At 31.1% G+C, this 27,469-nt stretch overlaps 4 protein-coding genes across 11 annotated transcripts; 2 read left to right on the top strand and 2 right to left on the bottom strand.

The window, feature by feature from the left end:
• Positions 1-11,683, bottom strand: LOC117242309 (TAR DNA-binding protein 43). 4 transcript variants are annotated; one of them, XM_033508856.1, is made up of 5 exons: positions 11,215-11,678; positions 8,581-8,750; positions 8,269-8,409; positions 3,889-4,564; positions 1-3,810 (listed from the first exon to the last, which is right to left on the bottom strand). In XM_033508856.1, exons 1-5 carry the CDS (start codon positions 11,450-11,452, stop codon positions 3,710-3,712), a joined length of 1,326 nt encoding a protein of 441 aa, XP_033364747.1. In that variant the 5' UTR covers positions 11,453-11,678; the 3' UTR covers positions 1-3,709. The 4 variants fall into 4 exon arrangements, with proteins under 4 accessions (XP_033364747.1, XP_033364746.1, XP_033364744.1 ...); XM_033508855.1 differs by having other exon boundaries at positions 1-4,564; positions 8,581-8,708; positions 11,215-11,679; XM_033508853.1 differs by having other exon boundaries at positions 1-4,564.
• A 663-nt stretch (positions 11,684-12,346) lies between these two features.
• On the bottom strand, positions 12,347-15,390 carry LOC117242405 (bidirectional sugar transporter N3-like). The gene is made up of 6 exons (XM_033509019.1): positions 14,858-15,390; positions 14,610-14,783; positions 14,419-14,543; positions 13,223-13,300; positions 12,763-13,045; positions 12,347-12,686 (listed from the first exon to the last, which is right to left on the bottom strand). Exons 1-6 carry the CDS (start codon positions 15,107-15,109, stop codon positions 12,471-12,473), a joined length of 1,128 nt encoding a protein of 375 aa, XP_033364910.1. The 5' UTR covers positions 15,110-15,390; the 3' UTR covers positions 12,347-12,470.
• A 2,447-nt stretch (positions 15,391-17,837) lies between these two features.
• LOC117242404 (DNA replication ATP-dependent helicase/nuclease DNA2) lies at positions 17,838-23,390 on the top strand. Of its 5 annotated transcripts, none has more exons than XM_033509018.1 (15): positions 17,838-17,982; positions 18,372-18,432; positions 18,568-19,120; positions 19,191-19,455; positions 19,523-19,700; positions 19,761-20,046; positions 20,129-20,539; positions 20,614-20,856; positions 20,923-21,069; positions 21,145-21,535; positions 21,770-21,963; positions 22,203-22,395; positions 22,454-22,657; positions 22,720-22,902; positions 22,974-23,390. In XM_033509018.1, the coding sequence occupies exons 1-15, from the start codon at positions 17,875-17,877 to the stop codon at positions 23,178-23,180; spliced, it is 3,624 nt and encodes a 1,207-aa protein (XP_033364909.1). In that variant the 5' UTR covers positions 17,838-17,874; the 3' UTR covers positions 23,181-23,390. The 5 variants fall into 5 exon arrangements, with proteins under 5 accessions (XP_033364909.1, XP_033364908.1, XP_033364907.1 ...); XM_033509017.1 differs by having other exon boundaries at positions 17,838-18,000; XM_033509016.1 differs by having other exon boundaries at positions 18,372-19,120.
• Positions 23,391-25,848: 2,458 nt separating this feature from the next.
• Positions 25,849-27,157, top strand: LOC117242421 (ubiquinone biosynthesis O-methyltransferase, mitochondrial). The gene is made up of 4 exons (XM_033509042.1): positions 25,849-26,063; positions 26,177-26,669; positions 26,757-26,937; positions 27,017-27,157. The coding sequence occupies exons 1-4, from the start codon at positions 25,939-25,941 to the stop codon at positions 27,139-27,141; spliced, it is 924 nt and encodes a 307-aa protein (XP_033364933.1). The 5' UTR covers positions 25,849-25,938; the 3' UTR covers positions 27,142-27,157.
• Positions 27,158-27,469: the final 312 nt, after the last annotated feature.

Genomic DNA, 27,469 nt, shown 5'->3' with positions numbered 1-27,469 from the left:
TATAGTTTTTAATCATCCTGTAATGAACTTATGTAATAAGAATCAATCTCTGCCACCTATCAAAATAACATTCTCACATGACAAAACTTTGATGTTATTCGGTCATCATCACTCTCAATATTCTCATTTGAAACGCAATCTCAATTATTAATTTACAATAGAGAACTGTCTACAACAAAATTCGTAAACGTCCACGAACGACATTAATGCTCCTTACGTATTATTTACACACTCGTCGTAGATCATTTCCAAATCGTTTCGCAAGGCATCTTTTGAGCAACAGTTGGATTCAACTGATTCATAAATATATGGATGAAGAATCCGCTTCGCGATGACTCTCTAAGGAGAGGAAAGCATTGTTTTCACCCTCGAAGAACAATATATACGTTATTAATTGCACGATTAGATTTATGTTAGATGTTCAACAGAAGAAATTAAACAAATATTTTTCTCATGGTGAATAGCGAACGATTTGAAATAGATCAGCCGGCTATAATAATGAGCTAGAAACGGTTCTAATGTCTGTTAAAAGTTGTCTTAAACTACAGTCTTTGTATATCGATTATCATTTACAGCAGGACGTCAATAAATAAACTTCGACGCACTTTCCATCAATGTTTTCTTTACATTATGTATAAACATTCTGGATTTCAATAAAGATATATATATCTATATATGCATATATATTTATATATATATATTTATCTATATATATATTCAGGCATTCAATAAACGACTGTGTTCCATCCATAAAATATTTTTTTTCATCTTTTGTTTTTTCGTAATTAATTACCGCTCACCTCACATTTATCAATGTACTCACTCATCATTATCAACACGTTGTTTAAGTTTTTGCATCAGACACATATAGTAATATCTATATGCTTTCGTGATCGTGAAACAGCAAGAAATCACTTCTCGATTAGACTTTCATGCCTGTAGTTCTTAGACGACCATTAACAAATACATTCGACCGCCATACACACACACAGAGAGACACGTGAGGTAAAACAATCCAATCTAATTGTCGATTATAATAATAATCTCCTCAATCCGTTAAATCAAAATAAGAAAAAAACAACGATTTTTTAATAAAATAGAAGAAATCGTTTCTTTTTTTTCTTTACACTCTTAAGAAGCACGGTGAGCCAGGCTATTCAAATATTTGATCAAATCATGCTAACACGTACTGCTAATTGCAAGTCTGACTGAATATTACGCAACTGGAAGTTTACATAGGTTTCTAGATAAAATTAGAGCTTTCTAAAATAGTATATCGAATCACAATTCATTAAATTACATAGATTATAAACTTATATACTTTTTTCTTCTCGAAATCCTTTAAATCCTTCAAAAGCCCTAACTTATAGAATTTATGAGTTTACGTTTATATAATATTTGTTTAATCTTACAATTAGGAGTACACGTTCAAAGAGTTTTGCTTAAATGATTTAGAAACATTTACATGGTCTCGTAACAATAATACATATTTATTAAGATGAAACTCGCATTACTCAATGATAATTAATAAAATTATATGCATGTCAAATACGAAACATTCTAAAATTAACATCATGCACAAAAGATATGATAACACAAGTGTATCTTTCACAAAAATCCTTTTCATATCCCCTTAATAATGTGTACTCATAATTGTTAATCTGGAAATATCCCACCTACATTAATTTCAATGCAGCGTATTGTTAATACCATAAAATAATTCAACTGCAGTTATCTTTTTCTATCTTCATTAAAAGTTTATCTACGCAAGAGTTTATTGGCTACTAAATATGCAATACGAGTGAATTTTTTGCCATTGTTTTTTCTAATCGTGATCTTTAGAAAATAAATACTCTACTCTCAGTTTGTAAAATATGTCAGCTTATTTTGTTTCAGACTTATATTACTTTCTGTTTTTTTACTTGCGAAAAATATATTAAAAGCTTGCAATATGTCTTTAAAGTGAATTGAAAGGAGAAAAAAATAAGAAGTCGGAAAGATTAGAAATGCCACCTTTCACACGCAATCAATCAATGAAATATTTGTTACGCACCTATCATACCCAATGTAAAACACATTTCTCACATAAATCGTTCGTGTATACACGCGCTAGAAACGTTTTCTTTTTCCTTTTTTCCCGTTTGTTCTTTCTCTCCTTTTAAGGCAAAACGTTTAAAGAATTAATGGCATTTTAAATATCGGGTAGCTGCGATCAATCTGTATGCAACTTCAATTTCACACTTATTCTTTCCCATACATTCCAACGGTTTCTCATACGAAAAACGAACATTACACTTATCGTAAATATGTTGCTGTTGCAACATAAAATTGTTCATTAGAAATGAATAGACATCCCCTTGAAACTTCATCTGCTTGATTAAGAAGATAAATTCAGCATTGAGAATATATATATATTTATACACTCACAATTTACTTGTAATAAAGACTACGAAGAAGTAAGAAAAAAAGAAGAGAAAAAGAAAAAGTAATAAAAAAGAATCAAGCAGTAAAGACTAAACTTCATTTTTATAACATAAGGTAAATGCACTCCGATTTCAATATTCTTTTTATATAAAATTCTAAATTTATTTTGTTAGGGGATATATTATGCAATTACTTAAATAAAAATGAAATTTGTCTTTCAACTAAATCTTCTTATTGACCTTTCTTAATCTCATGACCGTTAGTATCTTGCCTCAATTAAATCACAGTTGCAAAATTCAAATAGATCTATATTGATGATTCGATTAAAATGAGTATACCAGTGGCATTAATGCAACATTGTGTAATGACACTGGCACGCCAGCAAGAAGATCAAGATCAAAGTTGATGATTTTCAGTTGACGAAAATCTTTAATCTCATGTTCTACAAACTCTATTGGACTCTGTGTACGCACTAAGTCCTTTAATTCTCAATTACACATTTAAACACACGGCACGAAACTTTAAATAAACATAAGCACATATACGTACTCCGCTACAATAAATCTCGTTCTTGTTCTTCTACAACACATCCACAATCATCATATATTATATATGTGCATATATATCATCATCACGATCATTATCATACCATAATCACCAGCAGCAGCATCATCCTCATCATTGTCATTTTAGTACATTCTGTACATACTGAGTTGGTTAGACCGCACGCTTGAAATGAGATCATACAATTAGTATGCAAGTTCAGATGATCGAAGCTATCCGTCCTCTCTAAAACACGCACTTAAGGAATATTGTGCTAATTTCTCCATAAGCCAGTAAGAAAGTGAGAAAGAGAAAAAGACAGAGATGTAGAGTTAGAAATACATATCATTTTCTTGTGTGACGTGCTAAAAGACAGAAAGTGTTATTTCATTTTGTTTGTTACTTTTCTCCACGGAGCACACTATCTTATATGTATATGTATATATAATCATCATGATCAAATGAAATTGAATTTGAATAAAAGTAGAAAAAAGGGAAGAAAATATATCATTTCTCTCTGTATGTCTGAGATAGTGGAACATACAGAAAGAATAATCATGGAACCTGTTCTCCTCCATTGAGAGATAGAGGCTTTGGTTCTGTTCTTTATATAAATGAAGAAGATTATTTTGTACCTACATACACTTGCCTAGACTCTTGTCACTTGTAGTTAATGTGTGTCAGGATCAAAGGAACGGATTCGTCGCCCTTTCCAGCACTATACTGGGACCCTCGACGCAGCTTATTCGTACTTGAGAAAGGTGTTTGATTTCTGATCACGTTGTCCTGGATGATTCTGCCAAGCACCTTGGGATGCGTTTGGATTATTCGGGCCTGGACCACCTGTTCCAGGATTGCCAGTATTACCATCACCACCCCCTTGATTCATCCAACTGAGAAAGCCAGAGTTTCCACTGTTACCAATACTATTGTTGCCTGAAGGTGGTTGACCAGGTGGGCCAGGCTGGTTCGAATAGCCCTGATCGTTTCCCTGATTCTGCAAGTTACCGATCAGACCCCAAGATGCTTGGTTCAGTGCAGCTGCGACCAAAGCCGGGTTGACTGGTAACGCGGACAAATTCAGCCCTCCCATCGCCAATGGATTTGACATACCGCCACCGCCACCGCCGCCATTATTTTGCCCAGTAATACCCAATGCTTGAAGGTTAGGCATGTCCAGATTGCCCCGATTCCCTGGATTGTTCCAGCCATTTGGACCCATATTGTTACCTGAGTGGCCCATGTATCGGTTACCCTGATAGTTTCCCTGCACGTTATTCTCGACGGGACCTGGAGCGCCTCTACGCATGTTCGAGTTCACTTGATTATTGAAATTTTTATTGTTCCCCTCAGACTTCGGCGCGGCATTCGACACGTGTACAGACACTCCTTTAATAATGTGATCCTCGCCGCATAGGGACTGGGCTACCTCGGGATCTAAGAAAGTAACAAATGAAAATGCACGGAAAGGTTTTGGGATGAACACGTCCGTCACTTCGCCATATTTGGAGAAATAGTCGCGCAGATCATCAGCAGTTAGGTCTTCTGTACAGCGTCCCACGAATACCTTGCAGGGTACTTGCTGAATCATTCCCTCCTACGCACAAACGCACAATCAATCAATCATGTACAACAGATTTTCACAGGTTTTTGGTAATTTTTTGATTTTTTTTGTTTTTGTTTTTCTTTTAATATTATTCAATAAAACTTGCGTACAGTGCACATTACTGTTATAAATGTACATACAATAATGTATCATTTATCAAAAATAATGGTCAAATACACACTAACTTTATTATTTAGCTTAATTATTAAAATCTTTGATTGAATGTCCAAATATTTCGCATAAAAATAAGTAAGAGAAGAGAAAAGAATGTTAATCTGCACTAACATCAAGTTTTATAGAAAAATCTTTTTGATACACGTCTAATTAACGATTTGAGAAAAAAGGTATCGCCTGGTTAATTTACATTTTTTATCCCCATGAATATATATATATATGTAAATATAATATAATACTTAAGCACTATGGCCTTTTTAAAATCCATGCACAAAATCTGTACAATCTCCTTTTTCTCTGTATATATTCGATGTAAAATTTCATGCTATATATATATATTACATTATCTTAAACTGAATAAGCACAATAGTTTGATGATAAAATGTAGACAGTTATTCAAAGCTATTGCTAAAAGTAAATAACATTTTTTTCTTTTTTTCTCTATTTTTTTATATTTGCAATAGAGATCACGAATCAAGGGGAATATATATAATTTACGTCTTTATAGCGAATACCATGTGACTACTTATAGATTCAAGGAAACAGAAATTCAAGAGATTCGCTTGTTAAACCGAGATACATTCTCTTTCACTTAGTTTTCATCGAGAAATGTCTATGTTCAAAATTATCGTTCGTATTCATTTCTAACCAATGATGGGTGACAGATATTAATTGTATTAATAAATTAAATCAACAACCCAACAGGCTAATAAAGAGAAAATATTATACGAGGTATAAGAGCAATTGAAGAGTTAAAACAAATTACAAAAGAACACACATCGTGAAAATTCTTTGTCGCTTGAAGGTATCTCATACAAATGATGAACTGAGCGTTTACAAGCAATCTCCAATCATGAAAATCTCTATTCCCGTTGAAGCGTGACACATATGTATTTAACGATAGTAACAAGACTCATCAGTATCTTGAGGTATCAGAGACATGGTGATCCCTCGATGGGCGATGCTTGTAATAACGGTCGTAATAGTTCTCTTTAGCCGGATATCTTGTTGTATCTGTAAACCTGGCGTCTACTTCCTTCGAATCTGGCGGATATCTGGCGTCTACTTCTCTATTCTCAATAGCGTATCTACCATCCGGGTCCCTACCATCGACAGCATATCTTCTATCCATATCACGATTGTCCACCGGATATCTACAATCAGCTTCTCTACTATCAGCTGGAATTCGATTGTCCGCATGTCTGGTATCTGGATATCTGACATCCAGTGCATATCTACAGTCCGTGGATGCGTAACGACCATCCGCCTCATAATAGTTTCGATCGTAACCATAATTATATCTAGCTTTCTCCGTGTAGTCCGGATTTTCCATGACCGGGTACACAGCACGTCCTTCGTAGTTGGTGTATCTTGTATACTCTGTGTCGGATGGATATGCGGCGCTGGGATTCGGGGCTGCTGCAGTTGTATGCTGGACCATGTAATTACGTGTGTCGTACCCAGGATCCTCATAGGATGGGTAACTCGGTTTCTCATACGCATTATAGTTCTGGCCCTCGTACTTGTACTTATTGTTATCATCGTACGGATAATTAGGAGGGTACGATGGATAATGCGTTGTTTTATAATCGTACTCTGAATCGTACCTAGGTGTATTAGCAGCTTCGGATGTATTTAAGTTGATATACGGTTTCACCACAGGTACCCGTCGACTACTCGGCGTATGAACCGGTATAGGGCGGTAGCATTCATTGTGTTTGCTCGTATCATACTGACGAGCCATCATTAAGCCATCAATATTCTGCAACCAGATACACCAGCCCTCGACAATCACATACAATTTTTATCTATTATAATTGATTGAATCACACACATATACGCACTCTCATTCATTAACATACTTTTTTTTCTATATTTTTTCTTTTGTTTTATTTCTCTTAGGTTTCTTTTTGTTTCAACGTGTCATACCACATACCAATTATAAAGTTTCAAACTATCATCGTAACACGCGCTAATAGAAGATCTTTTATAGTAATAAGAACGGCACGACTTTTAGACATCACGCGTCTTTCATTCATCTACGAACTGTACACTTTCTATTTGTTCGTATCGTTACCAATACCATTTTACAAGTATTATATTAAATCGATTGTAAAAGACACCATATACTGAATGATTCTATACTTGCTGACGTTTTATGTAAGTTAAATCTAACCATGACTTGGAAGTTCTCTTCGCAAAATTCAGTGCTCACTTCAAGAGATTATAACAATTTGTTACATTACACACCTTCGATTGCACACACTGTCACGCAAACCATACCCATTACAATATTTATCATTTTCAAAAAGTTACACATTTAACCAGTACTCGACTATTTTATCATTTAAAATTCACTCCCAGTGCATAACATACGTTTTAACATGAAAAAAGATCGATCTCTCTAAATCTCGTCCCATAGATGCAATGATACTTTTGTTTAAATTTTTCTAACAAGTTAACAGCTGCACAGTACACAGAATTCTTATGAAAATTTCGCACTAGGAAATCAAGTTCATAAAATAGTAGTCCTACATGTTGCAACTAATCTGTCCTAAGTTCTGTATAAACCAATTGGGTATGTATTTTCAAATTTCCGTATTTATTTGTCTGACAGTGGTACGCTCTCATAGCATATTCGTGAAATTTCCACACTATTTAAAGAGAACACAAACATACCAATGTTATTTACAAGGGCACGCAAGCATACTTTCTTAAAGTATCTCACTTTGCATTGTACTACACTCATTAAAGCATTCACACACATATATCACATTTCCATTATAAATATGCCACTTAATCGACTACACATTCATCTATTTATACCACAGTATACTTTCTCCTCAAGAGATATATATAAAAGATGACGTTCAAAAATTGTAAATGGAAACCAATTATATGTCTTATAGTCATTGTGCAAAGATTCAGAATAGAGAAAAGAACTTTTTCAACCAAGATTCCATCCGCGTCTGTGCCTTAGTCAGGCCTCTTAATCATTCTTTTATCTTTTTTATAATTCGTACTGTTGTTTATAGTTCGACTAATATCTTACAGCGCGCATCATAGATCTATACAAAATATATATAGAAAAATCATTCTTATAAAGATATTGTCTTTCATTGCAAGAAAGTAATTTTGCCGTTTACTTAATTAACAACTTTTTTGCTTTTATAATTTTTGGGACATCTTTTTTATAATATGCATTACTTTATTATATTTACTAAATCACTTTAAAGAACAAAGAAATAGTACAAGATTATTTTATAGTTGTATTATTTCATAGAGAAATAAATGAATATATTAATTTTTGTGAATAATTATTTATCAGAAAATTACATTATTGGTACATAATAAATTAGATAGTACGAAACGCGGGTACAGATCTACGATTCGCATGCAAATAACCTACATATATGTATTAAGATCTTAAACAATTGTTAAATAATTAAACATTTCATAGCTACTTGCAGATACATGAAGAAACAATTAATGTTTTTCAATGAACATAATGATGCTCTTACCTTACTATTGGGAACCTTGACATCACACCATCGCCCATCAATCATATGTCGCTGAGCAAGACATCTTAATTGAGACTCATAACTTCCAAATCTAATAAAGCCAAATCCTTTGCTCTGTCCTGACTTTGCATCTTTTTTAACCTACAACAAAATTTAGATTGAAATGAAATTTTAATCTATAATTATTTTCAAGATTTTAATTCACTATTCGATACTGAACTATTTTTAATACCCTCTTTTTTCATGTTCTTCAGGAATATTTAAATAAGGACAGAAAAAAGAAAGGTGAAAGGAAAAAATTGAGAAACTCACTTGTGCCATGAGTACTTCGCCAAATGTTTCAAAATATTCTCGCAAGTTCTGCTCGGTTGTTTTCCATGGTAAACCAAGTACGATCAAGTCTGTGCAACGCAACTTTGTTTCCATTCTTTTAGTCTTAGCTGTGGAATTTTCCAAATTGTCATCAGATTTACGTTTGTTCTCTGAAAAGATATAAGTGTTCATGTCTACTAACTTTTTTTCATTTTACTAGAACTTCATCCGAAAAAAGTTTGTCATATCACAAGATTCTACACGTATATATATATAATTTAAGAAAGAGAGAAAAAATAAATGCAACTGTAATAAAAATAATAATAAAAAAACGGAAGTATGGAAATCCAGTACAAATAACTACTTTTCAAAAAATACAAAAAATTTGTGTCGTACTGTATACGTATGTGACTATGGGTGTGTATGTGTGTGTGTGTGTGCGCGCGCGCGTGCGCACAATTATATTAAACATTCAGGTTCACATCTATGTATAATTTTATACTCTCACATAGATGTAAACAAACTTTAGCTATAAATATATAGATATTTATAGACGTTATTAACAATATGGGTTAAGAATACAATGCTAACATATTTATGATCCAGGTCTGTGAATGTTCATTCATTCAATTGAATATTAGCATATGCTTACATTAATATCACTAGATGTAGTAAATGATCAAAGTTAATAAGAAATTAATTTTTTAAACTATTTAGAAATAAATATAAGTATTTGACCCTCCAATTCCCATATGTACCTTCAACTGCTTTACAACATAACCAAATCGATACTTTATAGATACTAATGAACTCTAATGGCTGCTTTGATATATTTGATTTTTCTTGTTTTTATAGAGAAAATGTGTTTTGATTACTCGATCAGTTACAGTATTGCAATATCAAAAAAATATACAGTATGTAATTTGCATAATAAATTTATATAAAAATACTAGCTTTTTGATACTTGAATTTTTATATACATATGAAATGTAGAATTAATATTGCAATTCCAGGATTTTGTTATTTGCATTATCTCATTCTTTTTTTTATTCTATAGATAAAAGCTTTTGCTGTTTACATTAAATAATGGGAAAAGGAAATTTTATGTATATATTAAAATATATTTGTAGAGATAGAAATTAACAAATATTTTCCACATTGTATCCTAGTCTGAGTTATGGGAATCAGAGGATTAACAAAAAAGTTATGCAATATGCAAAAAGGCGAAGTTCTATGTTATTGAAAAAAAGTAAAAACAAAAAAAGAAAAAACATAAATCATGAAAAAAGGAAAAGAAGAGAGGACGGATTTGAAAGCTCAAAATATAACAAACACAAACACATGTACTGGACTTCGAAAAAGATAAGTATATGAGTAAAATGACCATTAAACTATGGATGTTTATGCATTTATAGGAAATTTAAATATAAAATTACATAGCATGCATTTTGTGCAATCTGAACAAGTATATATAATATTCAGGCTAGTAGCTGTAACAACTTCACTTAGTTACATTCACAAAAACGTAAATTTGCATAAACATCTGCAGTCTGATGATCATAATAAGATCAACATGAATTATTCAAGATCAAGCATTAGCAACAATAATATTACTAAACTCACAAGAATAAAAAAAGCTTCAATTTGTTATAAACAATTGATAAGTTTAAGAAACTTTTAAGTTTCACATTAATCAATATATAGTGATGATCAGAAATACCAACACATATTAAATTTAGTTATAAAATCCCATACAAATCTGCAAAACATAACTTTCGAATTTAAATCTTAAATATACATCATAATAAATAGTACAATAAAGATAAATAATAATAAATATTCCACAAACTACTTTCATCAAAACATACAATTTCGGAAATCATAAAATCAATAAAAGAATTGATGCTAGATCAGATTTAGAACCAAAAAAAAGTCATTTAAAAACAATACGAAACCCTCATAAGAATCATAACCAAAGTAAAAATTTAGGTTACATGTAACAATTTTTCTTGAAATTCGTATGAAAATTTTATGAAATAATGTTTCAAGAGTCAAAACTGATGTCATAATAATTCTCAATCCCTACTTTTTACATTTTACAAAAAAAATTACAATCACTGCAAAATTACACGACTGCGGATTTTTATGCATTTATAAATTTGAAACTGCAAAATTGTACAAAATGCATATAAAATGGAAATATATATAGAACATCTAAATCATAGTGCTTTCTACAATATTTAAAAAGTAAACCAATTTTCTACATTTACGAGATTCTACCTTTTCAATTACATTCCCAAAAATACATAAATTTACATAAAAATCCATAATCTAACTACAGTTTTCAAAATTCATACAAAAGTTTTCTAAACCAATCTATGTGTGTATTAATATTTCTGTTTCTCCAGTATATGCAAAGGCATACTATATACATATAGTTGATCTTGATTCGTGTGGCGTTAGTACATTTTTGAAAAGGAGTGGGGAGAAGGAGGGGAGGAAATAGGGGAGAGAAATATATATATATATATATATATATATATATATATATATATATATATACACACACCAAGAGAACGAGAGAGAAAGAGAGAGGGCGATCGAAAAAGCAACGATTCATAGTGAAATAAGCACCTTTTGGAAAAACACAGAAGTAAATCGCCTTGCCCCATCCATTTTCCGGTGGATGAAGACGCCCGTCAACGAGACGAATGCCGCGCATCGTCCGAGATTCTGGATTCCGATATTTCAGGCCACATGTCCCGGGGAACTGGGCGGTTACGGTAGTCAATAAAAGTGTGCTATCGTCCTCAGTCGGCAATTCAATCGGCTCATCGCCTTCGTCCTCGGCAACCTGGATGTACGACGACATGATTCTTTTCTCTTCCAAACGTGCGGTCTCTTTCCCCCAAAAACAAAGATCAAGCGAAACGGTTTTCCCTATTTTCCTTTTTTTTTGTTTTCCTCGTTTTCTTCCCAAATAAGAGAAGTACAAATTTGTTCCTCGTACAACACAACAAACACACACGCTCGGACTCGCAATCAGTCACGCAACACCGCACCTCTTTCTCTCTTCTAGCCACCACCTCTGCCAGTGCTGCCAACCGGCCCGCCCCGGAACTCCACTAATGTGTTTCACCAATATATACGTTCCGTCAACTTCCGCCTTTAAAGCAGCATTTTTAGGAGAAAATCGATTATCTTGAACGATATTATAACAGCAGAATGCGAGAAAGATTTTTTAGAATATGAGTAGTAATTTTGCAACAGTTAAACAATATTTGTTTTGGTATATTTAGAACAGATGTATGACTAATACGGAGTTCAGATGAAGCACTAATGTGGCTTATAAGCATTATGAAGTTGTTTGTTTTTGAATATTTTATATTTTTATATTAACAAAATGTAAAAAGTATAATGATATATGCTCGAATTATCAATTAATATATGTTGAAAAAGTAAGAAAAGGAAAGTAATTTATAGATTTACTAGAAGTAGAAAGGAAAAGTAATTTGTAGGTTTAATACATGGAAAATAGTTTTTGTTATAAATGTATTATGTAATTTGTTTGGTTTTAGAAATAAGATATTATTTAATGCCATCGTTGCATTTTTATAAATTGTGTATTTATTAGTTCTTATTCTGATATTTAGGGAATTTTATAGTGCCAACAGAAGTGTTTGAGAAATCTCGTAGCATCAGTTTTTAGCGGGAAGAAATCAAATTTGAAGAATAAGTAGTGTTTTCTTTTAATTAAGAAGTCGACTAATTATTTCAAAAATATATTTCTCTTTGAGAGTACAAATCATGTATTTTAATTTATGATCAATATGTTAAAAAATATATTTATTTGTTTACAGTACATAATATGTGACATATATTTGTTAATATTATATTAAGTAAGTCTCATTAGATTTATCGTTATGATAAACTAAAAAGAAACAAAGTTGAAATGCAGATAATACACAGCCTAAGAAATTTGGTATTTGTATGAATCGATCATTAAGAAGGCAACCATATGCAAACCACTGACAAGAAACTATTAAAGAAGCCATGATAATGGGAAATGGTAAACTTTCTGTACTTTTAACTCTTATCACATGTGCCTAAAAAATATTTTATTCCATTATCTCTTCTTCAAGCCAAGCAATTATTACAAACTGAAAAAATTGGGAGACTTACCAACATCATTAATGGAGATGCAAAAAATAATACTGTTAATATACAACTAAGGAAACCAACATATTTTGCAGCTAATGCTCTGTCTTCCTCATAAAAACTATAAAAGTACACAACTCCAAGGAAGCAAGTTGCTGCAATCATTTGTTTTATTGGTTTAAATTTTTGTACACTATACAAAATAAATATGTAAACATAAGATGCTTGGAGTATGGAGCCAAAAACATTCACTAACAATATAAATCGATCTCCAATAAGCATACCGTATCTCATCCACAAGACACATCTGTAACATTTTATACAAGAACTTGACTCCAATAATAAACGTTAAGTAAATGTTTAAGAGGCATTAAAATGTTTATAAATTAAGCAGTGATATGAGGATCAAATGAACAATCATTAAGGGAAATTAACATCTGTTAGCAATAAACTGTTTTTAAAATCAAAAAGGTATAACACTTACGATGTATAACATGTTACAAATGCCAAGATTGAACTATTTCCTGTACTGCCATTTTTAATGATCTTTCTGCATACTAGCCTAAAACATACTTTTGTAACTTTCTGATTTCATTGTAAGACAATAGAATTTGTTGAGTGTAACAAAAGAGAATTAATGCTTATTTCTTTAGATTTTTTCTTATCATTATCAAAAGAAAGTTTTATGAAGTTATATGATTATAATTTGTGACCTTATTGTTCATGATTATGACAATAAATTATACAACTATATTTTAAAATTTTCTTCATAAGAGTAAGTCTGTTGAAGGCTCGTATTTTTACTTACACGCCGGCTAAAAATTGTAAAACCGTGCAAATCGAGGCGGTTGTGGCTAACGCGTCTCTAATCTCCGTCGAAAACATGATTTAAAATATTCATATTACTTCTGTATATCAACATTCATGATTTGGATTTTTAACCTTGAAATTCACTATAAAATGTGATCTAGTTTTATTATAAAAGAGAGTCTAATGAGATTGGCGAGAGAAAATAAGTAAAACCATGTAATCAAAATCTAGGGGAAATTACATCATATTCAAAATTCCGTGATATAAAATAAAAAGTTATTTTTCAAAACATTATCCTCTTAAGCATATTTTACTACAAGTTAAATAAATGTCATAAGTTCAGCCGCTCAATTAAAACATTTTTTAAAATATTAATTAAAATCATCTCTGAAGATTACAATATACTAGCGACCATTAACCAATAAATGCAGCGTCACGTGATCATTTGTATATATTTATCTTTGAGTTCACGTGTCTAAGAGAATATATATATATATATTTTCTTTTACTTTCTATTAAATCATTTTTATTTATAATGTATTAAATAATATATTTTATATATGTACAATATAACTTTCCGAAACAGTTATGTACAACTGTATGGTACTAAGCATCACGTTGTGGTTGACATCTACATATTACTGAAATACGTCTGCCTTTTAGTATATGTTGTCCTTTAAAAAAAGATTCTTCATTTTTTAGAATTTCGTGATTATAATTGTATCTAGCTGCACCACTATAAAGCGGAGATAACAGATAATATATATGAATTAAAGTACATAATATAAATAATATATATGAGTTGCATTAATATAATATATAATAATATAATGTAAATAATATAAATAATTAAGGAATCACTACTCTTACCTCATTATATATAGAGATCTTCTTGGCAATAGAAAATCTTTATATAAAGTTACATTATCAACCATTTTTAGTCTCATTACGCTATCAGTTAATAAACTTAAACCAGTAATAATCTCTCCACAGAACTATGAAGAAAAATTCTATCTATGTAAATTCTGCTTGTGTTAGAAATTAAAAAGTAAGATACATACTCTAATGCTATCAACATGTGGCTTTATCCATCCTTCTGGTGCTAAGTCTAAAATATGTATCAGTGAAATCTGAGACATATCTTTAGAAAATGCTTTCTCTCGAATTCTATTTATTATCTTTGTATTATCATTGTTCCATTTGCCTTTTTCCGTTTCTCTATAATTATGTATTGCCTATAATAATCAATTTAGGGAAGTACAATTAAAATTTCATAGAAATAGTGATGGTTCAATTTAATTATACTAACATCATCCCAATGCGACTGTTCATATTTTAGTCTCCTCACATAAGGATCAATTTCTTCCATTAATGACTTTTCTTCTTCAACTGTGATAAAATTTGGGAGAACTTGCATCGTTCTCTCTAGCTCTTCCTCCCAATTTTTAAAATTAATCTCCGTCTTATCAAACAGAGTTTTCGATTGCGAATAATATTTCACACTATTGTAATTGAAATATTTATTTATGAAATAAACGAATAAATTCAATTTAACTTTCATCCTTCGTTCACCTTTTTCAATAGGTTAGGATCCTATAGACTACGAATGATAAAGATTTAATATACATTAAAGTTCAATCGATCACCTAAGAGAGATGGATATTCATCCAATGTTATAGTCCTTAGGTCATTTGACATATATAAATACATATACCACAAGATGAATATAATTGTTTCAGAAACAATAATATTAATACATAAAGAAGTAATTTTCAATCTACATTGCTAGGGATTACTGGGTACGATACTAACTTTTATTTAATAGAAGGTGAAAAATATATTTATTAATATATACAACATACATAATACAATATTTAAACAAGATTATAGTATACAAATATTGAACAATTTCACAATTGCAGTGTAGCTTATTTAAATTGCATAAATCATCTTGAATGACTTCACTTTTAGTTTTCACCAGTAGGTAGCGTAGCAGCATTACTGAGCATGTGGTGTTTTAATTGTTGGCGGGTAATCGTTAATTATAAATCATGATCATGTAATATGATTGTTTCACGGATAGCTGTATATCATCAGATATCATTGTACAACAAATTTATATTGAGTTGCCTCCCGCTTAAAAAATTAATTTTGACAGTTCGTCTCTATTTTACAGCACCTTAAAATTGAAAGCCTGAATTTATTCCAAATTCATATTACGTTGTCTCATTTACCTCTCCTGATTATATTTAAATTTGTATTATTTTATACATCCTGAATATAATTACATATTATGTAGTTAATTATTTGAATTTCAAATATTTATGCAAATATAATATCTGTATCAGCTATACAGGGTGGTTGGTAACTTGTGGTACAAGCGGAAAGGGGGTGATTCTACGCGAAAAAAGAAGTCGAAAATATAAAATAAACATTTTTCGTTCGAGGCTTTGTTTTCGAGAAAATCGACTTTGAATTTTCGCTTGGTACGCGTGCACTTTATCACGTCTCGTTATAACAGATCTCACTGTAGATCGTTGTCTCGATAGATATTATCGCAGTTTAAGTTTGTTTTTGCCGTAATGGAAAATTAGGAATACATAATGAAATAATATGAAGTAATCATAAAGTTTATTATTACAAAAATTGCTGAAAATGCTGCCCATTCTGCCGAACACATACTTCTGCTCTTCTAATTAAATTTCTATGAACACTTTCTAACGTATTCGATTGTTTTAAAGTATGAAAGGCTACAATAATCTTTTCTTTCAATTGCTCGCAACTTGCGATTTCTTCAGAATAGACAATTGATTTAATATTGTTCCATAAATAAAAGTCAAGCGGAGTTAAGTCAGGAGAGCGTGGTGGCCAAGCTATTGTTCCAGCACGACCAATCCAGCCTTGGTAATGTTGGTTTAAAAAATCTCTCACATGACGACTAAAATGTGGCGGTGCATCGTCTTGTTGAAAAATTAAACTTCCTCTAGTTCTCAGCGGTACATCTTCTAATAATTCCGGTAGTTTGTTTTGTAAGAAATCGAAATATGCTGCTGACGTTACATTTCCTTCGAAAAAATATGGCCCAATAATTAGATGTCCGATTATGCCAGCCCAGACGTTTATGTTCCATCTTACTTGAAAATGTGTTTCAAGAATAGAGTGAGGATTTTCATTTTGCCAATTATGCATGTTATGGACATTGAACATGCCGTCCCTTGTAAATTTCGCTTCATCGGTCCATAAAATTTTTAACAGAAATTCTGCGTCGTTGGTATGCTGTTGAAGCAACCAATGACAAAATGCCTTTCGCGAAATCTTATCATGAGGCATGAGTCCTCTGGTGATATGATAAGCATGTAAGTTGTTTTCGTGTAAAATTCGAAGAATCGTGAAGCAACTAAGATTATACCGCAAAGAAAGTTTTCTTGCACTTATGTCAGGATGTTCCAAAACGTCCTTTACTATTTGCTCTTCAACATTTATACTAACGCGTCGTCGACGACCACCATGTCGTCTAAGTTTTTCAAAAGAACCATATTCGCCGAGGGTTCGTTTTGCTCTTTGAATAACACGTCTGTCAGGATGTCGACGATTGGGATACCGGTGTCTGTAATGATCAGCTGCGGCTGATGCGTTACCACCACACACACCTAACGAAAGTATCATGTCCGTATATTCCCGATTGCTGTATGTAGACATGGTGGTAGACTAATAGGTACTGATAGTGGATAGCGATAAAAGTCGGATAGTAAGTTAATAGGTAGGAAAACACTTCGGTCACATTGGAAGTGTTTATCAACATAACGTCAATCGAGACAACGATCTGCAGTGAGATCCGTTATAACGAGACGTGATAAAGTGCACGCGTACCGAGCGAAAATTCAAAGTCGATTTTCTCGAAAACAAAGCCTCAAACGAAAAATTTTTATTCTATATTTTCGACTTCTTTTTTCGCGTAGAATCACCCCCTTTCCGCTTGTACCACCAGTTACCAACCACACTGAATAACTATATAGTTACTATATAGCTACTACAACTATATAGTTATATATTCTGATAGTATGCATAATGTTATACATAAATTTTACTATAGATTGAAATATTAGTAGGCATTTTCATTATTAAACACTTTCTTTATTCTGTACAACAAATATCATTTTTTCGTTTTTATGTTATATTTCTTTCAAAAATAAAGTATGTTTCTAAATTCCCTATGTGTATAGTTCCTCTAGTCACTATAGAATACGTTTCCATATCTCCTCTTGTAATTGCATGATTCTATGATTCCTAATTCCCTAGTAGAAATTGCGCGCGAATTGATGATGGATGATATTACGGAGTTTAGAGCAGATTATCCATTATTTGAGTTTGATCTTTGTGAACAATCTTGCATTGAAAACGAAAGATCTGAATATTAGACTTACAATGAAGAAAGTAAGTCAGTCTGCTAAGGTAATATATATTTATGGATATTTATACATATTCATATTTTTATGTATATAATTAAAAAGATAGAAAAGTAAAGAATTACTTTATCTATTAAATCCCATAAGCTAAATGACTTAAATTTGTTAGTGGCAAATTCAAGTAATAAGCAATAAAAATAAATAAGTATATTAAATATAGCAAGTACTATATTTTGAATATTTTTATATGCATTCAGTGCATATTTGCATCCTGAAATTTATCCTTCAGTAAACAAAACCAAAAGTAATATATAGCTTTTATCCAACAATTTTTCTTTACTATTTCGCTTTTTGGTCGCTAAACATGTAAAATTCATGAACATCTTTGTTTTATCAGTGTGATTTTTTTTTTCATAGAGCTACTCAAATAATGGCACAAAACTTTCTCAGAAGAAAATATCAGTTTATTTTACAAAAGGTATAAGTAATAGCAGTACAATGAATAGTACAATTGAAATCAATGCCGTAAATCGTGAAACACCAAGAAAGAGAAAGATTTCAAAAGATACAGATTTAACACGAGTTAAAATTGCAAAATGTGATAATATTTCAGATGCATGTAGCATAAAAAGCATACATCAAACTCCAAGAAAACAAAGACTTGCAATTGGAAATAAAGACAATGTAATTGATATATTCAATAGCTCTGGTAAAAATAACGATACTGACATGGCTATAAATGAAACTATATCTGAAGACATTTTTATAACAGAATATGATTGGAAGGAAAATATAGGTACCAATGAATATATAAGCACAACGTGTAAATCAAATAAAAAACAAATAATGGAAAAGAAAGCACTATTACAAGAGATTCAGCCTGATAACCATCTGATAAAAGAGAACAAAACAGATCATATGAAACAATCTGTGTTTGGTGATAAAAAGCGTGAAGGAATTCATTCGGAAATAGAGTCATTTTTTACAGATGATTTTAAAGATTGTTTCGAGGAAGAATGGTGTTTAAATACTAGCCAAATTAATTTTAATTCCTTGCAGAGATGTAAAATTATTGATGTACAAAGGGAGTACAATAGCATATTGTTAACTGTGAACCAAGAAGACTATGGAACATCTGATACAACCGTCAGATGCTCAGGTTTCTGGTAAGTAGCACAATTACAATAGTGTATTTAAAATAGAATATTTAATTCAATGCCTCGAATTGAAATTTAGGAAGGATGCTAAAGTACAAAAAGATGACATTGTTGTTATTCAAGCTAGAAAAGAAAACAACCAATGGATTATAGATAACAGTAGTGGCTTTCTTATTGTTCAGCCAGATGCATTAATATCTGGGACAACAGTATCTGGTGCATTATTTTGTAAAAGAAAGGCAGTTTTAAGTGAAAAGTTTAGAAAGATGGAGAGTCTGCCTCCTTTCATGGGAGATTCCACACCATTGGTTATTGGAAGTTTAGTGCATGAATTATTGCAAACCGTAAGTGTAATTTAACATTCTTTCTGAATTCTTCTAGGATTTTATAAATGTGGTATTAATATTCCAGGCAATAAGAAAAAACATTAGTGAAGTAAGCGATATTACAATGTTAATGAATAGCATATTGCAGACCACAGACACATGCAGTTTACTTTATGCATCCAAGATATCTTTGGAGACCTGTAGGCAGCAAATTCTCCCATATGTCCCAAAAATACGAGAATTTATCCAACATTATTTGAAAGGTAGGTAAAATATATAATACACGATTTATTATTTTTTATTGAAAATATTAAAAATTTTAGATAAATCGCAGCAAGGTATAAATAATATAAAGAATAACTTCAAAGGTAGAATAGCTCAAATTCGGGACATAGAAGAGAATATTTGGCTGCCTAAATTAGGTCTAAAAGGAAAGATAGATATTAGTGCAGAAGTTAAAGTAAATTGCAAACAAAAAATTATGCCGCTCGAAATTAAGACAGGGAAGCCTTCATTTTCTTTGGAGCACAGAGCGCAAGTTATTCTTTACATCATGATGATGAGTCTTACAGGTCAAGACACGGATACAGGTCTTTTACTTTATCTTAGGTAACTCATCAACTTACCAGAGCATATTAAAGTTTTACTAAATTAGTTATAATTAGTTATAGTACTGAACATTCTATTACAGGGAGAATAATATACAAGAGATTAATAGTAGTCATCCTGAAAAAAGAGACTTGATACTATTAAGGAACTCCTTAGCTAGTTATTTTGTTCCCAAATCGAGTGAAAAATTATCGAATCTAACTTCTAAATCAGATTTGCAGATGTTGGATTTACCAGAGCCAATTAATCATCATAATGCCTGTTCGAAGTGTACTTACAATACATTATGCTGTATGTACTTGAGCAAAGATTCAAGTATACAGTTATCTGAGACAAACCCACTAGTGGAGTTAGGGAAAAAAATCTTGGATAAATACAAACCTAGTCATATCGATTATGTGTTGCATTGGATTTCTTTATTACAGATGGAAGAAAGTTCACAGTCGAGTAATAATGTAACGAGATATCTATGGACATTAAGTCCAGAAAAAAGGTAAAAACCCGCATGATCATTTTTATAAAATTATATTGATCTTTTTAATTAAATTGATTACTCCATTTCTCCAGGGAAGCAAAGAAAACTTGTATATGTAATCTAAAAGTGATAGGAAAAGTTACTGATTGTGATACAAAATACAGACATACTTTTGTTCGCTCAAATCTCGACACACAATTCTCAAATATTAATATTCCATATATGGAATTTTCAGATAATGAATATGTTTTAGTCAGCACAAATACAAGGATAAATTTATCTGCAGGATTTATAGCACAAAGGAAAGAAGATTCTATTACGTTAATATTAGAAAGGTACATAAAAAAGAAAGTTTTTTTATTGAACATTATGTTGAATTATAATCTTCTATTTGATTTCAGAGATGTTACCAAGTACAATATAAACGAATTTTTCCACATAGATAAGTACTCGTCTTCCAGCTTATTTTCCGGCAATCTTGCGAACGTAGGAGGTTTAATGAGTGACAGTGAAATTTGTGAGAAATTACGAGATATTGTGATAGACAAGTTCGTAGAATTTTTATCTTTATATCTTTTTATAAATCTTTATATCTTTTTTTGTTGAACTTGTCTTTTTATCAGGAAACCAGCATGTTTTGAAAAAGGTTTGCCATATCCGATCATAAAGGCAAGTGCAAGGATATTACAAAATTTAAATAAAATTCAGCAAAGAGCAGTTTTAATGGCAATATCCGCGAAAGAATATCTTTTAATTAAGGGAATGCCAGGTACAGGAAAAACACAAACACTAGTTGCTCTAGTAGAAGTCCTGCATAAACTAGGGCATTCTGTGTTAATTACTTCACATACAAATAGTGCTGTAGACAATATTTTATTGAAACTGTTACACAAGGATATTGACTTCCTGAGATTAGGATCATCGACCCATCCATCTTTAAGACATAAAAGTGAAGCGTACGCTACAGCAAATTGTAATACACCGAGTAGCTTAGAGACGGTGTATTCTAGTAAAGTATGAACTATTTCTAAACATGATATTTTCTATAATAAAATTATCATCCTGAATACCTCTAGGATTATGGTAATAGGAAAAAGTTTTAAAATTTACCTAGGGGTAGTATTTTGTAAATAATTTTATTTAAAAAAGAATTTTTCTTTTTGTAGCATTAGAGGTATTCATATAGCACTAGAGATATGGTGATTCCTATTGTAATTAATTTTATTAGCTATCTTTATAATTTTATAGAATATTATCGGTGTAACTTGTTATGGAGCCCATCATGCACTTCTTGGAAGACGTACGTTTGACGTATGTATCGTGGATGAAAGCACGCAGGTGTTGCAACCAACTGTATTACGTCCTTTATACAGTGCAAAGAAATTTATTCTTGTAGGAGATCCTGATCAATTGCCTCCAATTATTAAGAACAAGTTAGCCAGGTATCTATCAAAATACTTTTGAATGTATTATATTATAATTAGGCTTCGAATTTTTATGTATTTATGAGACATTTAAAGATGTAGAAATGCATAAAAACAAATCTCTGCTTAGACTCTTTCTTTTAGTTGCATTCAATAAAAATATAAATCCACATAAATACATGTACACATGATGATTCAAAGAAAATATTTTTATGCTCCTTATTCATTATAAAATTGTAATAATCTTCTTTTCACAGAAAACTTGGTGCAGATGAATCCTTATTTGCTCGGTTGGATAGTGAAAATAATACTATTAAGCTAACAAAACAGTATAGAATGAATAAAAGTATAATGTACTTAGCAAATAAGCTTACATATAATGACATGTTAGAAGCAGGTGATACTTCTATAGAGAATGCTACTTTCGTTACACCATCCAAAGAAGTAAATGTAATAAATAAAACACCTTTCAATGTTATATTTGTAAGCTAATAAGATTATATTTCAGGTTTTAACAAAAGAAGAAGAATGGATACAGAAGGCATTATCATCTGACATAAGTGACTCCATAATCGTATTAAACACGGGATGTACCAATAAATTAAAAGAAAACTATAACTTAAGTGAAAAAGGATATCTAGATAGCGACGAAGTAAACTCAAACATTTGGGAAGCTGTTATAGTGTCTAAACTAGTGAAAACATTTTTAAAGGTGACATTGAATAACATTTAAATTAGCCACTTTTATAGTAAATTTATATTGGAATAATTTAGGTGAATGCGAAACTTGAAAATATTGGCATTATTGCGCCATTTAGAGCGCATGTTAGTTTATTGAAAAAAGTTGTTGCGGAAGATATAGAGATAAATACTGTTGATCAATATCAAGGACGCGATAAAGAGATCATAATTTATTCGTGTGCTAAAAGTATAACTAACTTTAGTGATATAAGAGAGGTAACATATTTAAGTTTAATAGATTTATATAAGTTAAAAATAATGGTCTAATTAATATTTTTTAAACATAGGATTTAGAAGTACTAGGGGACCATCGACGATTAACTGTGGCTATAACTAGAGCAAAGCATAAGTTAATTGTCGTAGCGGATAAGAGAACGATATCTCAATATTCGGCCTTCAAAAAATTATTTTATTTAATTGAAAATAAAAATATAATAGATTTAGATAATAGCTATAATGGGTTTTGCTGGAAAAATCTTCTACGTATTTTGTAATATATTTTATTACCTTTTTATACGACAAATTTGTTACAGCGAAGAATTGCATAAAAAAAATTTGTTGATTTATAAAAGGAAGCTGCATGAATATGGATGATATTTCAATTTTAATAAGATTTTATGTCTACGTGGAATGTTTGATGTATTATTTTATTTTATACATGTATCATGAAGAGTTGATAATTAAGATATGTGTTTGATTAGAAACTTATTGTTTTTACGTTTACCTTGATTATAGAACAAACATCTTCGATCATACATAAAGTTATTGACCTTAACGGAAATCAATTGAGATAACAAATAATGTGTTATTTTAATTATAAATATAGATACTATATCAAGAGTATTAGATATCATGATAAGATAATGATTTCAAGATATTTAATGGTTCAATAAGATGTACAATCGGTTTATTTACATATTGTCCAATTCATTTTTTGAAACTTAATGGTATTCGCTAAATAATCAGTAATCTTTTTAATTAATCAGTTTGTAATATAAGCAAACGCATGAATTTCATTAGAAATCAATGTCTGTCTAATGAAAAAAGCTTGTATCTACTCCAGATTAGAATAATATTTAATGCAATTGAAGATCAATGATTGAAGATTACAATTAAAATATCCTATAATATATATTATAAATTATATTATGTAAGTAATATATAGTATAATATTTATAACATATATAATGCAATAATGTATAATATATATATTATACTATATGTATTTATAAATAACTTACACACAATCGCAATTAATGGTTACAGTAGACATTTAATCTAAAAAGTTATATAGTTTTTTGAGAAGTTTCAATGCAGGTTCAGATATGTTCGTGAGCTGCTGCATACAAAAAGGTCTAAAACGATTAAGATAGTTCTTACAATAAAATTATCTTTAATTTTTTTAACTAGCTTTTCTTCTTCTGTGTGTTATTTTTTCCTGAAATAAAACATTCCTGCAATTTCTTCAAACATGTTCTTTGTATAACTATTGATATCACAACGCCACAATATTCAATATTTTTTCCAATGACGCAATATTCGACATTGATTAAAAATAAATGAAAATTATGGTCGTTACTGCTACCATTATCGTCGATAGCTAATTGTTGAAAAATTATATGTCAACGTGATAAGATGTGTAATACAAGTGTAACAACGCAATTCGGAACTCTATGGAAAATGGCAACATAGTCACATGTACACATACTACGCAATCGAAACATTATATGCCCCATCTATGATTGTTGCTGCTAGAACTAGTGTGAGTTATAGGTGAGAATACAAAAGGAGTTTAATGTCACTGGTCACTATCGCGCAGCGTTTATACAGGGTCATTGGTAATTGGTGGTATAAGCGGAAAGAGGGTGATTCTACGCGAAAAAAGAAGTCGAAAATATAGAATAAAAAAATTTTTTTTTTTTAATTTTTCCATCGAGACAACGATCTACAGTGAGATTCGTTATAACGAGACGTGATGAAGTGCACGCGGACCGAGCGAAAATTCAAAGTCGATTTTCTCGAAAACAAAGCCTCAAACGAAAAATTTTTATTCTATATTTTCGACCTCTTTTTTCGCGTAGAATCACCTCCTTTCCGCTTGTACCACCAGTTACCAATGACCCTGTATATTTGAAAAATAATCATTATACAATGTCACTATTTGCATTTTTACAGGTATCATGACCTCTTTTTCACTTCATTCGATATTTTTCGTTCTTAATGATCATTTTCTGCAAATTGACTGATTACATATAAACTTGATTTTAATCGTTCTGTTATAAATATGTACATCGAATACAAGAATGACAAATAAGAAAGCAAGATGCAGCAGGACACTCAAAATTCATTAGAAGTTATTTGCATAACTAAAAAGATATTTAAAGTACTTTCTAAAATATTTCAAAAACTAACAAATGGAGAAATGATGTCAATGGATGGTCTTTTTTGAGTGAGGAATATGATTGTATAAGCAAATTTTTTAAAAATCCATTTGTTTAAACAACATATTATAACCTGGTGCTATCTTGGCATGTTCAGAAAATGTCGAGCGGTCTGGCTCAAGTTGGAAAGAGCCGAAAAGAAAGAGAGAGAATCTTTTGAACCGTTTGGTATCGGGCAACTCAAACATTTGGGTGGACTTGAAAAAAGTCGAGCAGTCTTTCAATCAAGTGGTAATTTTCAAGTATATAAATGTCGTGTGCTATTTATTTAAATAACGTTTATTAGACCAAGATATATTTTAATACATTTGGGTATTCACAATAAATTATGAATTTTGGTAAGATATGTTAGGCAAAAGTACCGATACGCGACGGTATGACCTAGCCATACTATGTTATATGTCGGCGTTTTACATTTTTTGTGTTTTAGTATATTCTTTGGATTTAAGCCGCTAGGGAGCGGAGCTTTTATGTGATTTTGTTTTTAGTTGTTTTTCTGTCCTGAAAATTTGGTCGCAAAACAGGATGCTTCGGTAGTCTACTTTTTGGGTGCTGTGTAACTTTGAGGAAGGGCGGGATGAGGGGGAGAGGGAGGGGATAAATGTCGTGTGCAATAGTGGACCGGTGATACTAAACTCCCTTTTTGTTTTCGTCTATAGCTAACTCTAGTTTTAACAGTAACTCATAGATGGCGCGTGTAATGTTTTGTTTATAAGTAAACGTACATGTGGCATGTTGTCATTTTGTACATTTTCAGTGGAACGAGTTTGGAGTTACGTTGTTCACTCTTCTACACTTCATTTGTTTCTACATGTCTTCAAAGTTACCTCGCTCTCTCAAAATTCTTTATTATGATTTTTATAGAATACCAATCATGAGAACCACAAAAGTTACTCCTTTACGGCTGATATCCACCGGCTCTACTTTTCGAAACCGGTAACTAAATTATATGTTTGATATTTTTGATATGTATATTAAAACAAAAGTTCATTGTTCATTAATATTTTTTCATGATTCATTACAATTCAAACATTGATTCATAACTTCAGGTTATCTGAACATACCGAACAGTTAAAAAAATGTGATCCAGTAAAAAGATCAACAGTTGATCCTGCAACAGTAGAGTTTCATTCTAAAATGGGCAGTAGATGGTGGGACACTAATGGTGAAATGCATGCTTTGCATTCGTTAAATCCTCTTAGAGTACAATTTGTTCGAGATGGTCTAGCAAATACAGGATTCAAAATAAAATGTCCTTATTTGCCATTAGAAGGGATTAAAATATTGGATGTTGGTTGCGGTGGAGGATTATATTCGGAATCTTTAGCTAGAACAGGAGCAAACGTGACTGGGATTGATGTTTCTTCAGAGTTAATAACGGTTGCAAAAGGACATGCTGCTTTGGATCCTAGTTTAGATGGAAAATTAAACTATGTTCAGACAACTATTGAAGATTTTGCATTGATTAATAAAGGAGTATTCGATGCTGTTGTTGCTTCAGAAGTTATAGAACATGTAAATAATAAGGAATTATTTTTAAAGGTATAACTTTTTTCTATAAAGAAGAAAAAGTTAATATAATATGAGTAAGATTATGTATATATGACTATACTTTTGTGCTTTTCACAGTGCTGTGTAAGTGCTTTAAAATCTGGAGGATCAATATTTCTTACAACTTTTAATAAAACGTTATCTTCCTGGCTTGGAGGCATAATCACAGCTGAACATATTTTAAAGCTAATACCAAAGGGCACCCATGATTGGAATAAATTTGTCACTCCTGCCGAAATGCAGTCCATATTAGAAACATGTATATTATCTTTCATTGATAATATTAAGGGGGTTTGTTTTACAAACTTCTATAAATTAAAGCTTTGACCCTTTTTTAGGTGGTAGCAAGACAAAATTGATTCATGGACTATTTTACAATCCTTTGAAAAGAGAGTGGTCTTGGAGGGCCTCAACAGCGATAAATTATGCACTTCACGCGGTAAAGAGAAAAGAAGAGAAATAAATGACATATTCTATTCTTTCATGCATTATTATTTATATATTATTTATTGTTTATTATATTATATTATATATACTTTTATATGTTGGTATTTATATACTTATTGGGGTTAGTTCAGTATTTTATATACGTATGTATATATTGTAATTTATATATTGATATATGGCACTATTATTATTATTACTATTATATTATACTTTGTGATATATCTAAAAACTATACCTGACCTAAAAGAATGAGGCTTGAATAAGAATTTGTATCATTTTTATATTTTTGTGTTATATACACTGTGTGCGCTTTTGCACCTTCAAATATTTCATATGTGTATACA

Source organism: Bombus vosnesenskii, unplaced genomic scaffold, assembly GCF_011952255.1.
Source record: "Bombus vosnesenskii isolate JDL3184/JDL3185 unplaced genomic scaffold, Bvos_JDL3184-5_v1.1 scf7180000016274, whole genome shotgun sequence".
NCBI lineage: Eukaryota > Metazoa > Arthropoda > Insecta > Hymenoptera > Apidae > Bombus > Bombus vosnesenskii.
The sequence above is the reverse complement of the archived record's forward strand: the minus strand, read 5'-3'. Positions and strand labels throughout refer to the sequence as shown.